Raw genomic sequence first — 18,775 nt, forward strand, 5'->3', positions numbered from 1 at the left:
TTAGACACACAAACTAAGAATATGTTGTCTATCTGAAATTCAAATTTAACTGCGTACTCTTTCTTTTGTCTGGGAATCTTATTTTTTACATAGTTTCTTCCTTTGTAAAATGGAGCTAGTAGTACCAAATTGGCAAGTATGTTGTGGAAAATGTCAAGGCTATAAACATTATGTAAAATGATTTATGAAGCTGCAAGTAGAGATTCTAGTCGTAAGTCAGAAAGAGAAAGACAAAAACTATATATGACTTACATGTGGAATCTAAAATATGGCACAGATGAACCTATCTACAGAACAGGAACACAATCACAGACACAAAGAACATACTTGTGGTTGCCAGAGGTAGGGAGGGAGTGGGATGGGCTGGGAGTTTGGGGTTGGTAGATGCAAACTATTACATTTAGAATGGTTAAGCAATGAGGTCCTGCGGTACAGCACAGGGAACTATAGCCAATCACTTGGAATGGACCATGATGGAAAATTACATGAGGACAGGAGTTCCTGTCGTGGCTCAGAAGAAACGAATCTGACTAGTATCCATGAGGATGCAGGTTCGATCCCTGGCCTCACTCAGTTAAGGATCCAACATTGCCATGGGCTGTGGTGTAGGTGGCAGATACAGCTCAGATCTGGCATTGTTGTGTCTGTGGTATAAGCCAGTGGCTACAGCTCCAATTTTTTTTTCTTTTGCTTTTTTAGGGCCGTACTTGTGGCATATGGAGGTTCCCAGGCTAGGGGTCAAATCAGAGCTACAGCTGCCAGCCTTCACCCACAGCCACAGCAATGCAAGATCCAAGCCCCATCTTTGACCTATACCACAGCTCACTGCAATACCAGATCCTTAAGCCATTGAACAAGGCCAGGGATCAAACTGCGTCCTCATGGATGCTAGTCAGGTTCATTAACCACTGAGTCACGACGGGAACTCCCTACAGCTCCAATTTGACCCCTAGCCTGGGAACCTCCATATGCCATGGGTGCAGCCCTAAAAAGACAAAAAAAGAAAATTACATGAGAAAAAGAATGTATATGTATGTATGACTGGGTCACTTTGCTATATAGCAGAGGTTGACAGAACATTGTAAATCAACAATAATAACAAAAATTAAATAATTTATAAGATGTATGGTTTTTCACTTTCTTCCTCTCTTCTCTCTCTGTTGTACTTGGAACACAAGAAGGTATTCCTTACAAGGCTCACCAGTTGGGAGTAAACGCTTTCTGGATGTGCCACATTTTCATCTTGCAAACAGAGTTAATTTCTAGATGAAATAATTTCAAGATGAGATTTACAGGGAGGTGGACTGGTTGCTTTTGGAACATGGGGAAAGTTTGTATTACCTCAGATACAATGATGTCTTTATTCCTGAATCAGAGAATTTGGAAGGTTATAGATTTCTATCTACCCAACTTCAATGGGGTAACCCATGCAAGGATGCTCCCAAATTCATTCTTGTGTCAGGATATACTCAAGTTTTAATTTTACACAAATTGGTTTCCAGTTCAAATAAGGATCTCCTGATCTGGTCTTTCTCACCTTCTATAGAAAGAGATGAAGAAAGAAAAAGCATGAAGGAAAAAGAGAAGATGACAATATGCTTTTTAACTCTTTGCCTGTTTGAGGATAAAGAATATAAATGCTTGGTTTGGGGGGGTTCTTTATTTCTCATCACTTACATCTAAGTCCTCATTTTTATCTTGATCACTTACATTCCCTCTCTATGGAGTAGCCCAGAAAAGACACAAGAACTTCTATAACACAGCTCCAATGGTCATGTTTTCTGCTCAAGAAACACAGAGCAAGGAACTTTGCTTACAGAGGCATTTATCATCTATTTATCACACCCGATCCAATGGGATTAGACTTTTGTTTCTTCCGCAAAACTGAGGGCATGCAGATCCATCCACCATTGAGCAATCGACACAAAAAGGGCATGCTCCCATTTTTATCTTCCTTGTTCCAAGTCACCACCTCTGGAGATGCCTTGTAAGTAGTGAGCTAGGAGCGCCTGGAAAATAGCAACCTGTCTAGTATGGCTTTGAATAGGCACAGGCTTCTTCCATCGTGGTTTCCTCCATGTGTTCCTTTCTGCTTCCTGTTGTGATCTTACTTGCATATATCTGGGGTGAGAATTTACCACTTGGAATCAATACTGCTTGCTTGGAATCTGTCATAGGTTGTTTTGGGCTCCAAGAAATGGATGGATGTACCTGGTGACTGTGCTGTACTTTGGGAAACTGAAGGATAATTTACATCTGTGATGTGTCTTCTGACAATGGCACTGTATTTATATTATCATATAGATTTGGAGATGAAATGTCCTTTTTGTAGTAAGAAGTGCTGAAAGGGATGGCGCAAAACACGAGGTCCGAGGGCAGCAGCCTAAACTCATTCTCTGGCCGGGTAATCACAAACCTGTAAGAAAAGCCAAAGATGAGCTCTGAGCCTCTATGGCTGGGACAGTGTGACTGCAGGCAGTGCCCCAAATAAGAAAGTCCTTCTGCTGGGCCACAAGAGGAAATGTTTTTTTTCTTGCTTTGCTTTACTTGGTTTCTGATTATTTTTTTTTTTTTTGTAATCTTTGGTACAGTGCAACAGGGGAGGTCCTCGGTTAGTCACTGGGAGACTTGTTTTTATACCTGCCTCTGAAACCGACAACCTCTGACCTTAGGAATGTTATCTTTCTTCTGGGCTGTTCTTCTCCAACATCTTCATGGGAGAAGGGTAGGATGAGGGTTTGGAAAAATTGATTTGTAATAGCCTTTCTAACTCTAGGTTTCTTAATGTCCGCTACACCTATGAATTCAGTTGGCACAATGCTGAGCACTTAGCCAACTTTATCAAAACTGAAAGATGATGTGCACTCAAGATATTCCTATCCTGATTTAAGCCTATTTCAATTTCCATGTCACCGATTTTCAAACATAGAATGTATTTTGGCCAGTGAAGAAAAGAAAAGAAACTAATGGTTTATTTGAAACCTTGACTGGTATGCAAAGAGTGACTGTCAATGGAGTTTTAAAGAGACACCCAGAGCCTAGAACTGTGGGGACAGATTTTGTAGAGAAGCAAGATGTCCCAGGACAAAATCAGACACATGGCAAATCCTCACTAAATGCAAGTCCAATTCATGAGGACACCAGTGTTCCTGTCAAAACATTGAGACAGGATAACTTTCCAGGACTTCCACCCTGCATTTCTTCATGGCTGCCCGGAATGGTCACCTCTTCTTTCCTCAACACCCATTGAAATGCACCCCTGATCTTTCACTGAATAACCTCCAAACTTTTCTCTGGCCCACTGAGCCCCTCTATGATCCTATAAACAAGATCTACTCGAATCATGTACTTCCTTTAAAACAAAAATAGCATTTTCTCCCCTTAGGTCAGCCCAGCTATGGGCTGTTCATTCTCCCAATTACCATGTTCCATAGGGTTTCCAGAGGTGGTGGGGGAGAGGATGGAGTTCAGTTACAAGCAAAGAGAGGGAGAGAGATGGGGAGGGTAGATTGGCATCATTCATGCTCCCCAGTGCTATTTCGAGACCTTTCCTTCTCTTCTGCCATCTTTATGGTCAAGCCTCTCTAGCCATATCACCCATTCCCCCTTGATTCATCCATGTCATCTATAGACCTCCATGTTTATTAAGCCTTTGGCATTTGGGACGCTTTTTCCTTCCTCTAGTGCCACCATCACCTTGAGTGCTGGCAGTGTCTATATGGTTTATGACTCCAACTTGTAGACTGATTTCTTTGCTTTCCACAACCAACCTTTATCTCTCAACCACTTTCCTGGCCACAGACTGATGTTATAACTCCCTGAGACATGCTGCCTTTAAAATCTTATGCTTCAATAAATCACTCTCTGACCATGGCTTCTCATCACTCTTTCTCCCTCAATGCCTTACTCTGAGTACACATGCTCTTTAACTTCATCAAGGTTTGAAATCCCCTGTCCTTTGACTCTGCAGTCCAGTCCTGCTTCTATGAGTACACTGTAAACTTCTTTTCCTATTCCTCTTAGGAATTAATGCAACTTTTACCTCTTTCTCAACTCCTTACAATACTTTCTCCCATTCTCCTCTCATCAGGGGCTATGCCTGCACCTCCCTGAGAAGTCCCAGAGTTACATAAACATTGCCTTAAGCACATTCCTCATCTACAGCCAGATTTGCCTTGGTGTCCATTCTTTTCCTTCTTTTCTCGTGTGAGAAGAGAAGTGGGCTCTGGTTTAACTTTGAGTGATTTCATTTCCTTCCCCTGTTTCTCGGAACTGGTTCATCAATCTATTTCTACTCTATTATTTTTAATTTCTCCTCTACTGAGTCCCATCCATTCCCATCATGAGACTCTTGGTCTGGACCTCCACTGCTGTGTTGTCTGCAGACAGCACTGACTCTTTCCTTCTACCCCCAACTCAACACACATTTTATCTGTCTTCCCCACTGCTGTCAGACTGATCTTTCTTTAAACTGAAAACTCTCCACAGCACTCCCATAATTTAGATGGACAAAGCACAGTAGCTAGAAAGAGGCACTCAATAAATATCTACCCAATGAGTCCAGGAGAAAACAAGTAAGTCTTTCTAATGTGGGCAGTGGCTTTCAGCTTTTAAAAAAATGTTGCACAGACATGGGTGAGGGGTAAGTTACAAAAGATCCCTGACTTAAAATCTGGTTCTACATTTTAAATTTCATTGTGACAGAGATGCCATTCTCCTTATGTGGCCAATACTAACTGGATCCTAATCATCAGGGTTCATTCATGTTATTTATACTTAATTTTCCTTATTCCTCCACTGTTATCTACTTGCCCTGTACCCTCCATTGCAACTATGATCCCCGACCTCTGGATGTCTCTTTCACACTGAATAAAGATGCCCTGGCCCTTGTGCTTAGACAGTGGCCAGCACTTTCCAAGCTAGTATACTCCCCTTTTGTGTTCCGGGTTGTGCTCCTCATCATCTATCATGCGGTACAAGCCAAGGCACAGGACTCCAAGACGATCTAAGGAGCCGCAGAATATCTGTCCGAAGGTCCTTCTTGGCTGAGGAGAGAAGAGAAAAACTACGTCTGGTGGCACTTGAATCAAGCAAGAGCAAGAACTTACTGGAGCATCACTGGCCTTTCCCTGCAGTAGAAGTTTGATATCACTGATGAATATAGAGGCAAAAATCCTCAAAAAAATTAGCAAACCAAATCCAACTATATATGAAAAGGATCATACACCAAGATCAAGTGGGATTTATCAAAAGGATGCAAGGATTCATCAATATTCATAAATCAGTGTAATACACCACACAACAGACTGAAAAAGAAGAAAATCATATGATCATCTCAATAGATGCAGAAAAAGCTTTTGATAGAATGCAACATCCATTTCTGATAAAAACTCTAGGGAAAGTCGGCATAGACCGAAGCTACATCAACATAATAAAAGCCATATATGACAAACCTACTGGTCACATCATTTGCAATGGAAAAATTGAAAACATTTCTGCTAAGATCAGGAACAAGATAACAGTGTCCACTTTTACCACTATTATTCAACACAGTTTTGGGAGTCCTACCCATGGCAATCAGAGAAGGAAAAAAAAAGGAATCCAAATTAGAAAAGAAGAAGTAAAACTATCACTGTTTGTGGATGACATGATACTATACCTAGAAAATCCTAAATACCAGAAAACTGTTAGAGCTCATCAATGAATTTGGTGAAATTGCAGGATACAAAATTAATACACAGAAATAGATTGCAATTCTGTACACTAACGACAAAAGATCAGAAAGAGAAATTAGGGAAACCATCCCATGTACCACTGCATTAAAAAGAATATAAAATACCTAGGAATAAACCTACCTAAAGAGACAAAAGCCCTGTACTCTGAAAACTATAAGATGCTGATGAAAGAAAGCAAAGATGACACAAACAGATGGAAAGATGCTCTTGGGTTGGAAGACTCAATATTGTCAAAATGACTATATTACCCAAGGCAATCTACAGATTCAAGGCAATCCCTGTCAAATTACCAATGAAATTTTTCACAGAACTAGAGGAAAATATTTTAAAATTTATATGGAAACAGAGAAGACCCAAACTAGCAAAAGCAGTATTGAAAAGAAAAATGGAACTGGAGGAATCAGGCTCCCTGACTTAAGACTATACTACAAAGCTACAGTCATCAAAACAGTATGGTATTGACACAAAAAAAGAAATACAGATCATTTGAATAGGATAGCAAGCCTAGAAATAAACCCAAGCACTTATGGTCAACTAATCCATGACAAAGGAGGGAAGAACATACAGTGGAAGAAAAATAGTCTCTTCAATAAGTGGTAATGAGAAAACTGGACAACTTCATACAAAAGAATGAAATTAGAATACTTTTTAACACCATACACAAAACTAAACTCAAAATGGATTAAAGACCTAAATGCAAGGCTAGATACTATAAAACTCCTAGAGGAAAATAGGCAGTATGCTCTTTTGACATAAATCACAGCAATATCTTGTTTGATCCACATCCTAGAATAATAACAATTAAAACAAAATAAACCAATGGGACTTAATTAAACACAAAAGCTTTTGCACAGCAAAAGAAACCACTAAAAAAATGAAAAGACAAACCCACAGAATTGCAGAAAATCTTTGCAAATGATGCAACCAATAAGGGTCTAAACTGCAAAATATACAAAAAGCTCATACAACTCAACAGCAAAAAACCAAACAAACCAATTAAAATTAGGCTAAAAAACTAAATAGACATTTCTCAAAAGACGACATACAGATGGACAGTAGGCATGTGAAAAATGCTCAACATCACTAATTATTAGAGAAATGCAAATCAAAACTACAATGTGGTACCACCTCATGCCGGTCAACAAATGCTGGAGAGGGAGTTCCCATTGTGGCACAGTGGAAATGAATCCAACTAGGAACCATGAGGTTGCAGGTTTGATTCCTGGCCTCACTCAGTGGGTTAAGGATCTGGCATTGCCATAAGCTGTGGTGTAGGTCACAGATGCGGCTCACATCTGGCATTGCTGTGGTTCTGGCATAGGCCAGCAACAACAGCTCTGATTAGGCCTCTAGCCTGGGAACCTCCATATGCTGTGGGTATGGCCCTAAAAAGAAAAAGAAAAAAAAAAAGAAAGAAAGAACAAATGTTAGAGAGAGCATGGAGAAGAGTGAGCCCTTCTGCATTATTGGTGGGAATGTAAATTGGTACAACCACTATGGAAAACAGCATGAAGGTTCCTCATAAAATAAAATATAGAACTACCATATGATCTAGCAACCCTCCTCCTGGGCATATATCCATACAAAATTTTATTCAAAAAGATACTGCAACCCTATGTTCACTGCAGCACTATTCACAATAGCCAAGACATAGAAACAACCTAGTGTCCATCAACAGATAAGTGGACTAATTAAGAAGAGGTAGTACATATACATAGTGGAATACTACTCAGTCATAAAAAAGAACAAAATAATGCCATATGCAGCAGCATGGATGGAACTAGAGATTCTCATACTAAGTGAAGTAAGTCAGAAAGAAAAAAATAAATACCACATGATATCACTTGTATGTGGAATCAAAAATATGGCACAAATGAAACTATCTACAGAACAGAAATACATTCACAGACATGGAGAACAGACTTGTGGTTGCTGAGGCGGAGGGAAGAAGTGGGATGGACAGGGAATTTGGGGTGGTAGATGCAAACTATTACATTTAGAATGGATAATCAGTGAGGTCCTGCTGTATATCACAGGGAACTATAAACAGTCTCTTGGGACAGGACATGACGGAAGATAGTATGAGAAAAAGAATGTGTGTGTGTGTGTGTATATATATATATATATATATATATATATATATATATACACACGTGTGTGTATGTATGTGCATATATGTGTGTGTATATATATGTGTGTATATACACACACATATATATACACACACATGACTGGGTCACTATGCTGTACAGAAGAAACTGACACAACACTGTATATCAACTATACTCTAATAATAAAACAGGGAGAGACCCTGTTCAGACTGCTTTAAAGTAACCCTGTGTGGTCACAGATAAATGACACCATCTCAGGTAAGTACTCATTTTCCTGCATCTAAGCCTTCTTTATCTGTACAATGGCATCAATAAAAATGCCTACCATGTAAATACTTAAACAGATTAAGTGAAACAAACAAACCAACCAGAAGTTCCCATTGTGGCTCAGTGGAAACAAGGAAACAAATCTGATTAGCATTCATGAGGATGCAGGCTCAATCCCTGGCCTCCCTCAGTGGGTTAAGTATCTGGCATTGCTGTGGGCTGTGTGTAGGTCACAGACATGGCTCAGATGCTCAGTGGCCATGGCAGTGGCAAAGACCCTCAGCCACAGCTCCAATTAGACCCCTAGCCTAGGAACCCCCATATGCCATGGGTGTGGCCCTAAACAAAAAGACAAAAGACAAAAAAACAAAACAAAACAAAAAAACAGACAGGCCCAGGGCACATGCTCAGTGAACAGTAAACATTATACTTATTAATAATATCCTTGTCAAGGCACACATTTATTGAGCTTCTCTGATGCTTCCTGTAGACTTGGATTTTTCACCTGGTAGATGAGGATAATAACAACTGCTTGATCTACTTCCCAGAATTGTTGCAAAAAAGAAATAGAACATGAAAAGGCACTGTAAATTCTAAATACACTATGAAGTTAACATTGATTTTTTTGGTTATTATTGTAGTTATTATTTATGTGTTATGGGGTATCTAGGAACCCAAACAGCCTGGCTCATCTTCAAAAACCTCGAGAGGTAAGGACGTGGGAAACCGTCTGATAATGAGAGTACACTCACTTGAATGTCAGACAAAATGGTCTGGTTTAAGGACAGGAGCCCCAGCTTACACCGTGAACTTCTAGACAAAACTGTACAGCTGTTGTCATTCAGCCTATAATACTTCTCTTTATCCAAATGCTGTTCCAGCTGAGAACTTATCCCTCCAGTCACCAGCATCTGTAGTAATTCCAGGACGTGGTAATTGTAGAAAGCCTGGAAAGCAAACACAAGGCACATGCGGAGTCAGAAGAGCTGGTGTATAAACTGGAGGTGCTGAGATATGGGAGATATGATGGGCATCACTGTTTGAAATGTGGTCCAGGGAGTTCCTCTTGTGGTTCTGCAGGTTAAGAACCTAACTAGTAGCCATGAGGATGTGGGTTCGATTCCTGACCTCGCTCAGTGGGTTAAAGATCTGGCGCTGCTGTGAGCTGTGGAGCAGCCCAGTAGCTGCAGCTCCGATTCAACCCTTGGCTTGGGAACTTCTATATGCTGCACGTGCAGGCCTAAAAAGAAATGGAGTCCATGGTGTAAAGCAGAGTCTCTGGGGATCATTACTAAAATCAACCAGAAGCCGGCAGTTTGGGTACAGAGCTGGGTTAGGCAAAGTGTGAAGAAAATAACATGGATTCAGCTCCTGCTTCCTCAGGGGTACTTACACTGAACTAGAAGAAAATGAGTAATGATACTGACCCAAGGATATCCTCTCTTCCAAAAATGACCAGAGGAGTATATCAGGACATAGATAGACCAGTAATCATCAACGCATATTTAAAAATATGTACTTACTGAGATTTCTATAGACTTTTCCATAGGGGACTAGAATATTATTATTATCATCTGTATTTGAATCTTCTGGATTTGAATCTACTTATATTCCTTTTGACTTCAGCCTATCTGAAGACAGGTATTAACTCAGAGCTTCCAGAGCTCTTACCCTGTACTTCAAAAATTGTAGGTATTGAGTAGGTGAATGGAATTTTAGAATATTTGGCATCAAAAACAGAGGACACGTGGGCCAATTCAGTTTGTATTGGCTTCCTCATCAGAGTGAAAACTTCCCATCATTGTGATCCCCTGGCTATTAGCTTTGACTCTACTTTATTCTTCTGTACTTTATAGTCAGCTGTTTGTACAAAGCACACTCGAGTTTGAATCTTGGATTGGTATGTCCTAGAGGCCCGGAATGCCTTTGGACAAATGGTATATTCTCTTGCAGGCAGAGTTTTAGGATTTCAAAGCTGACACGACAGTGTCCACCAATGAGCACTGTTTTCAGAATTAAGTGAGATACATGGCACACTTCACCAAATTCTGTTGTCTTTGACACTGGTTCTCAGGTACCTAGATCACCTGGAGTGATATTTCCAAGAGCAAATGTCTGGGATCCCAGATCGACTGGATCAGAATCCATGAACCAGAGTGGGAATCAGACTTTAAAGGGCACCTGTGGTGGTTTTGACACGGGTGGTCCTCTAATCACACTCAGCAACACTTCCTTAAATGATGTGACACTTCAGAGGACAGACATTTGTCTACTGAATACTCATGTCCTCAAGCGTTCATTGGACCAGGAAGGTGTTCAGAAGCTGTAGAAATCCTGAGTGTAACTGGCAGCTGATTTTTAACAAGAAAATATTGATTGCTAGTAAAATGTAGAGGACAAGGTGACCGAGGAAATAATATTTTCTACATAAATTAAGAGAAAATAAAAAGAAAATAACTTTAACCATATTTCTTCAGATTTGAAGAGGGCTTCTAATGCTTTCTCCACCCTAAGGTCCAGACTGAAAGAACCCCTCCCCCTGGGGAAAGGGCCACATCCTTACATTTCCTCTCTGTTTGTCCTGCTACCTCCAGAAGGAGGCTTATAGATTCAGCTCCCTGAACTCCGTGAGGGAGTGGAAGATGTAAATCCAGGTTTGGCCACAATCCGTTTAAGAACAAGTGGCCATAGTGAGGAATGATCAAACACAATGCTGTTAGAATAATTCTCCACTGATTAAAGAAAAGGTGTAATTTCTAGGGTTATCCCAGTGTCGATGGCTCTAGGGAAACATGTACTTTACATATTTAATGGAGAGAGGCTTAGCTTGTGAATATATCATTTCTTCAGTTTTGACATCAAAAGGATTGCAATTCTATATTGGGGAAAATAATGGGATTTACATGTCACCCTTACTCTGGGAGCTCATCTCATATTCTTATTATTCGGGTTTTACCGCATTGCCCTTTACTGGCCCCTATCTTTTTTCTTTCCTCTCTCCCTTGATCACTCTCTCCTTCCCTTCTCTCAATTCTTTTTTATTTTTCATTCTTTTTTTCTCAAGAAAATATGAAAGTTTCTATGTGCTTGAAATATTTTAGGGCTTCTACACTTGGATTGGGTTTCTAATATAATCGGATTTAGTAGAATTTTAACTTCCAATATTAGAAAATGTTGTGGCCCAAAGTGTTTTAATTTCTAGCTACAGTGAAGTTTGAGGTCTCTCTCATAACCCAGAATATTACTTCATACTAGCATCCCAGCCACTTGCTGCTTTTTCATGCTGAGAATCTCAAAACATGAAACATTCTTTGAGAAATACTTCTAACTGAGAATGAGGCTAGATAGTAGGAAAACTGCCACTAACTAGCTGTGGGAACATGAGAAAGTCAAGTCACTTCTGTTGCTGTCCTTAGAAGTAAAGGAAAACGCTCCCAAATTCATGTTCACTCTGAAGCCACATCGGAGTCCTGCTTCTCCATGGAGGGGTTTGCCTGTCCGTATTTTAATCTTTATACCATTGAACTGATAGAGGGTTAAAAGCGAGTCCCAATTACACCTTGTAGGCATATTTCAACTGGGCAAGGAGTTTACAGCATTCCAGAGGATACTTGAAGCCATAGTGTCAGCTGAATCGGAAGATTTGGAAGGAAAACACATTACTCTATATTGAAAAAAAAAAAAATCACAGGTACATCAGGGGACAAAAGGGGAAAAATCTTCATGAAGATCTAAAACAGAACTTCAGTACTTCCAAGCAGTGACAAGCTCATGCCCCATTATTCAGGCTTTGTTCTCTCCTGGGGACCTTCAAGTTCATTCTTGTGTTTCTTATGGGAGACTTGGAGTAGAAGGCAGGGGAGCACAGTGCAGTTTTCCAAGGACACATGAGAAGGAAGAGGGCCCACAAAATTGGTCAGAAATGGAGTTTACAGAGATTGGAGCCAAGGAGGAGACCTCATGCTGCTTCCAAAGCTGCTGGGGTGTCAGCCCCCTTTATCCCAAGGGCATCTGTTCTGAAGGCATATATTCACAATGTTGCCCTTCAGCAGAGGATAGGCATCAGGGAAGCACAGATTTTGATTCAAATTATAATTTTATTCAAATTATAACCTGTGCAGCAATGGGAAACAGAGCTCTTCGTGCTTTAAGCTGGGTGGCTGGTGGGAAGAGCCGGATCCAGAAGTTGCTCTTTGGTGAGGGAAATTATGGGACAGAAGGGACATGTGTAATGGGGCGGAATGGCTACTCCTGTCTCCCAGACAAGACTCCAGACTGGCAGCTGGAGACCTGACTCAGAAGAGAGGAAGACAGGAATGTGGTTCTCTTGTTTCAAGCCTCTCTACTGGTCCTATTCTCGAACTTCTAGGGAGTCGCTTTTAAAGTCTTCTTAGCAATGGAAATCCTTCTTCTAATCAAATCTTAACGCAGGAGCCCCATATAGGACACAGATGAGAGAACAGTTGTTCTGACTGGGGTTGGCAGGGGAGGCACACCCTGCTCTCCTCCTCCCTGCCCATCTCCTCAGGGTCTCTTGGGCACCCTAGGAGCTGGATTCCTCCAAGCAAAATGTCAACATTAGGGTATTGCAAGGACTCAGGTGCAGAAAGAGCTTTCTGGAGTGGCAGTGGATTTGGTTGTTAGGTCTGACTCTGGGATCTGAAAACCAACTTGTCACCTGTAAATGATGTGACCTTGGGAACATTATTTACCCCTCGAGGCTTCAGAAGCTTGATCTGTAGAACAAGGCTACTAATTGTTTCCTCCTGGTTTGGATGATGGGAGAACTAAACAGACCATGAAGGTAATACACTTAGCCAAGACCCTGACACAGAGCCAGTGTCTGAGAGATAGTGTTACTCCTGTTCCTACCCCAGATACTGCCCAGATTACTCATATTACCCCAACAACAAAACACATTGGAAGCAGCTGCCTCAAGGTCTGTGTTGGGAAAGAAGGGCAGGTGTGATATGGAGGAGGAGAACTGTGGGTATCAGGGGTATCCACTACTGGCCTGTTCTAGGGGAGTGACAACCCTGTGCTCATCATTGCCATCCTAACTTTAAGGGGAGATCCAGATCTTCCAAGAGAAGGCTGAAAAATGGCTGAATATCTACGTATAGAAGCTTAAATAGCACAAGGCCCTGAGCACAGTCTGATAGATGTGCTGCCTTCTGGAATTCTGTGCAGAAGAGGTGTCACTTCTGAGTTCTGTGGGTACCTCCAAAGTGCAGGTGGCATTTTAGGGGAGGGTGGCTGGGGCACGCGCATTGCCCTTGTGACATCAATGCATTATGTTGCCTGGCTCTGTCTCCCTAAGCCTTGAAGGAAGATCTTCATGAACCCCACTGAGCTTTTGGGGAGATATACTACTGGGGATCATTCAACATTAAATAGGCTACAAATGCCCTAAATTAAGCAGCACTCAGCCTCAACCGAGCCAGAGAGAGAGAGTATCAGAGGGAGTCAAGTCAGGTTACCTTCCTGGGAAGCTGGCTCTGTCAGGGAAAGGGTTTAAGACACTGCCTCTCATGGATAGTTCAGTTACTCTGCCTATGATTAGGAACTGGAATGTTAGGCAGGAGGTGACTTTTGATGAACTAGACCTGTTGGCAGGATACATCTTAGGTGGGTTTAAGGTCCCAGTTCTCTTCAGAGATCCCCAGAGGGCAGGCAGCTTTCTGCCTTTAATTAAACTCAAGCCTTAGGTGAACTCCACTGGCCCACACAGGTAGGAACAAAGGCATCTGTGAGGGAGCTGGTGACAAGGATATCTCGCAGTCACTGACAAATGGCTATGCACAGATTTTGTGGGTTTTAGTCACATTCCTTGAACACACTGGGAGTGCTCCCACCTCACCTTCTCTCTGCCTGGAATGCTTCTTCAGCAAAGATCAGCATGGTGTGCTCTTCGCTCCTCCAGAACTTGACTCACATACCACCTTCTCAGGGCTGCCTTACCTGGCCACATTATTGAACTTTAACCTCCTTCTTCAAGCCCTGCATTTCCTATCTCACTTTGCTGTAGCCCTTCTATCAAACATACCTTATGTGTTCCTTATTTATCATGTGTATGTCAACCACCATGAGTACAAGCTCTACATGGGTGGAGACTTTGGTCCTTTGCATCGCTGCTGTGTCTTCAGCACCTAGAACAGCACTCTACCAATGGGTGTTGATACAATAAATTGATTCTACTCCTGGAAATCCTCTAATCCATGCAAGGGAGTTGCTCAGGTAAAGGGCAACCATGTAGTCAAAAACGCATCCCATAAGAAGGGCAACGTGGAAGGAGATTGGATTCAGCTCTGAACAAAACTCAAACCACCAAAGGCCAAACAAACAAAGCCCTTTCCTTGAACCCCGTGTCCTTTCATGGTTGATTTCTGTCTGCATAAGCTGTTGGGGATATTTTAGAGAGAAGAGAAAGAAACATCACCCAGGCTCTGACACCAAAGCCTGGTTGGCCAAGATGCACTTGAAGCTGAAAGGTGGTCTCTGTGCCCTGGATGTGCTCACTTTTCCTAGTATCAAGTGTTCTGGCTCCAAGGGTTTCACATTTTTAATCACAGAAAAATGTGAGTATTTTTGCTTCCCTTGCTAGGTAGTTATGAAAAAAGGAGAAATAATGTATGTGGACAAGCTTTTCTGTTAAATCAAAGAGAATCCAGAATTGCAAGCCCCATACTCTCCCCTCTGCAAAGGGCTTGGTCTTGGGGGCTTCTGGGCTTTGCTGCACTTACTGTGGCAAGAAGGGAATCCAAGAAGCTGCCGGAAAAGACAGTGCCTGTCGCAAAGGAAGTGCTGAGATGCAGGCTTGTTCCAGAGAAGTTTCCTTCCATTCCACCAAGCTGTTCAATAAAGTGGATGTTGGAAGGATTTTCTGCAGGCAAGAAGCAAAAGGGAAAGGCAGGCAGACAAGTTTAAGAACACAGGACTGCTGGACAAGGCAGGGCAAGAGGGTGCTGTCGCCCAAAGTGTTTGATGCCTACTTTGGGGTCAAGGTGGGATCTGCCTCTACTTCACTGTATATTTTTTTGTTTTTGAGCATCTTTATTCCATAAAGACAGGAATCCCCCTTGCGTATCTTTATCATCAAGGAGATATCCTGTACCTCAGGCTCTGTTTCTCCAAGCAAGTGTCCTGGATGTCACCCTTATATAACTTGCCTTTCAAGAAAGAACACTTTTGGAAGAAAAAAAGGGACACTTTCAGTAACTGTGCAGAGACAACAGGCATAAAAAGGAACATCTGCTCACCCCCATCATCGTCTTTTTTCCCCATAATACTATGCCATAGATGGCTTGGTATTTACTTGAGTCCTTAAGAGTTATCTGAGTTCAGAATGAGTTAATCAGTACATATCAGAATTTAATGTGCCTATGAGTCAATCTTGTTATAATACAGATTCTGCTTCACTGTGTCTGAGAGTCTGCATGTCCAACAAGTTTCCAAAGGGCTATTGATGCTGCTGATTTAATGGACCACACTTTGAGTAACAAATGCTTTGAGAATCATCCTAATCAGACCAGTCTGTGGGTGGCCAAATTATCCATCAGCATACCCATACCGGCCCCAGGCTGCAACTCAGACCCCTCTAGGCAGCCTCTACAGTCAATGCTATCCTTCATTTCTGGGAGGACATCAGAGGCACTGGTTGCCTTTATTCTAAGACTATGCTTGAAAAATGTTTGTATAGCAAAGAACATTGACAGACAGTGATTAACATCTCCCACCAGAGCAAAAGGAAGGCATGTTTACTGCCCATTATAAAATATTCTGGTTCCCTAAGCTTGGAGTTCCTCTCCTATAAAGCAATCCACGGTGGGTCTGGTGGATTATCACTCAGCCCTTATCGTGTCCCACTGAGGGAATGAGGGCTTAGGAAACCAGCATAAAAATGATAATCCTCTGGCTGCTGCTATCATGGTGAGTAATAAACTGCTCTGTGTTTCTGACCCAGTGGTCTCCTGCCTTCTACCAGCATCTGTGAAACTGGGCAGATTAACTTGCTAGTTTGCAAGAAGCATGAAGTCTTAGACCCTTCATAGTTCTTGATAATCATATTACAGATCTAAACAAATATACTAGACATACAACTCAAAGTACATTTCTGAGATTTAATTAGCCCCTAATACTTAACATTATCTCTCAGTAAGTTTGGGGAAAATTATAGCTGATATAAGGGAATCATTTTCTTCTAAAAACTATATATCTTTATAAAAGATGGGGGGGGTCTGAGTAATATCAATTCTCATTTGCTGTGCCCAAATAATTTCATCCCCTAGCACTGCCCACTCCTCAACACACACACACACACACACACACACACACACACACACACACACACACACACACGAGATCCCTTGTCCAGATCTTGCTAGTGTCTTTAAACCAGTGGTCTCAGCATTCCCAGCCATTTTCCCGCAGGTCTGTTCCAAAGTGCTGGCAGTTAGACCTTCAGCTCTCATGTCACTGTGACCCTTTCCAGCTGGCTAAAGAATAAAAACTGAGTGAGCTGGCAGGCGATTTGTTAGGTTAATTTGACAGGCACTGCCTGCTTCCAGAAAGTCTTCAGTTGAACAAAGCTGTATGTCCCTTGACAATGACCAGATGCACTTCCAGGTGAGAAGCTGGCTGGTTTCCTCCCAACCACTCTAACTTACACGACAGTTTTCTGATCAATGTTCTAAACGTATCTACACCTCAGGGTAAGACGTGGCTCAAAAGGCCAGAAAGATAAAAATATAAATAAGAACTGGAGCTGACAGCATTAGGGCAGTCACAGGTGGGCTTGCAGATATGAGTTGAGCTGAAGGGATCTAAAATCTTTAAAGCTGAACCAGAAGAGCTGTGGCTCCGGGATCCAGGGTGACTAGTCTGTCTCCCACCTATTGCACTATTACTCCCACATCTCCTGGTAGTGTCATCTACCAGTTCCTCTCTGTCTGCTTGCTCCACTTCTGGGACTAAGAAGTATGTTCATCTAGTTTGGTGTACGTTTCACTTGGCTTACATACTCTGAATCATAAAATGCTCATGAAAACGTCTGTTACACTGTAGAATCAAGTCAAGTCACACACCCAGGACCAGCTTTTTGGGTCAGTCCAGCCTGTGTTCATGTTACCATCTCCCTCTTTGGCAGCTTTCCTTTTTATTATCAAGCACTCTCAGTATTCAATCCTAGGGTCTTCCTGGTGCCGCAGAAACACACTCTCACTGCCTTCCCTACCCTTCTCTCTGCTCCCAGGGCTCCTCCCAGCTAGGAAAGCTCCCTGGGTGTGCATTTCCCACAAGGTGTGGATAAGAGAACAGTTCATCCTGTGACTTCTGCAATGGGGGATTTCCACCTTGGAGGAGCACCACTCAGGGCAGGGATTGAGAAGACACGAGGGATGCAAAAGGTAACGACCCCAAGAATAAGGATCTCCTTGACGTCTCTACCCTGGGGCCTTGCTTGGCTCTCTGACGCCTGCCCTGGTGTCACTACTGGGGAAGAAGGTACATGACCTAGAGTACCATGAGGGGTATGGAGGTAGGTCTGGGGAGAGCCTTGCTTGCAGTCTTTACTTCCACATTCCCTCCCTTGGGACATCCCCTCTGAATGAGACTGAGCCACGTGCTGGGCTCCCTTTCCCAGAAACTGGAAGAGTGGATAAAGCAGGTGCTCGCCCCACACCCTGACACCCAGATGACGTCACTGTCACCAAGGGTGAAAGCCCAATTTAGCATCCGGCCAAACACTGAATGGTCCCTGGGCTCCATTCTGGGTCCTCAGTCCTTTGCCTGTGGATTCTTAAAACAACTCTGGGGCATCGAGTGTGGATCACAGAGCTCTCTCCCTTGGATCCTGTCCTTGAAACACAACTTACTCAGTTCAGTGATGATGGGGATTCTTCGGTACTGTGATTTCCTGGGATTGCGGCTGGAGCACCCCCCGCACTCTGCAGACAGAGACAACAGGGTAGGAGAGAGGTGGATGAATACAAACAAGGCGGCGAGCTAAACTGACAGGGATGTGGAAGTACTGTGTCACCTGGTGCTTCATCACAGCAAAGTGACTCTCATGCCCAAAGCCCCAATCCTTTTCTATATTTAGGGAAAGAATTAGGGGTTTCCTCAGCACCTCCTTTCCAGAGGTGTGTGTACGCTTTCTAAATGGCACTTTCGATGAATTACAAAAAGGTTGATGCTCTCCTCATAGCTGCTTACTGGTAACGTGAATTAAATACATTATTGTCCACCAAGTGAGGGTGCTGGGTAATGGCTCAGGTAGGCAGTGCCTCAAACCACATCCATTTGCTGGTAGAACTTTTAGGAAACTGTAAATAAGAGGGGGTCCCACCCCATGAGCACTTGTAGAGACACAGCAACTGGCTTCTAGTTTCTGATGCCTCCTCCTTTTTGGGACCCTCTGTGGGCCGAGGCTCGGCCCTCACCCTCTTTTTTTCCTCATTTTTCCTCAGCAAGACTGGCTGCCTCCATCTCTGGTTGGCCTCTCAAACCCATAATGTCTCGGGAGGTCCTTAGAGACGGGCGTGGGGATCCCTGAGAACCTCTGTCCTTGGTGCTCACTTCATGCCTTAGGAGATGAGCTTTAATCCCAAAGAGGGCTGGGTGCCCAGCTCTGGCCTGGAACACAGCCTGAGCAGGCACTGAACT

At 42.6% G+C, this 18,775-nt stretch overlaps 1 protein-coding gene across 1 annotated transcript in view; it reads right to left on the reverse strand.

Annotated features, from left to right (window-relative positions):
- Positions 1-1,777: 1,777 nt before the first annotated feature.
- Positions 1,778-18,775, reverse strand: part of KCNU1 (potassium calcium-activated channel subfamily U member 1) — a 127,899-nt gene continuing 110,901 nt past the window's right edge. Inside the window, 5 exon segments of the mRNA XM_047770421.1 lie at positions 1,778-2,416; positions 4,912-5,045; positions 8,866-9,060; positions 14,857-14,996; positions 17,986-18,057. Of these exon segments, the coding sequence (XP_047626377.1) occupies positions 2,251-2,416; positions 4,912-5,045; positions 8,866-9,060; positions 14,857-14,996; positions 17,986-18,057 (707 nt within the window). The 3' untranslated portion in view covers positions 1,778-2,250.

The sequence above is a fragment of the Phacochoerus africanus genome, chromosome 3, assembly GCF_016906955.1.
Source record: "Phacochoerus africanus isolate WHEZ1 chromosome 3, ROS_Pafr_v1, whole genome shotgun sequence".
Lineage (NCBI taxonomy): Eukaryota > Metazoa > Chordata > Mammalia > Artiodactyla > Suidae > Phacochoerus > Phacochoerus africanus.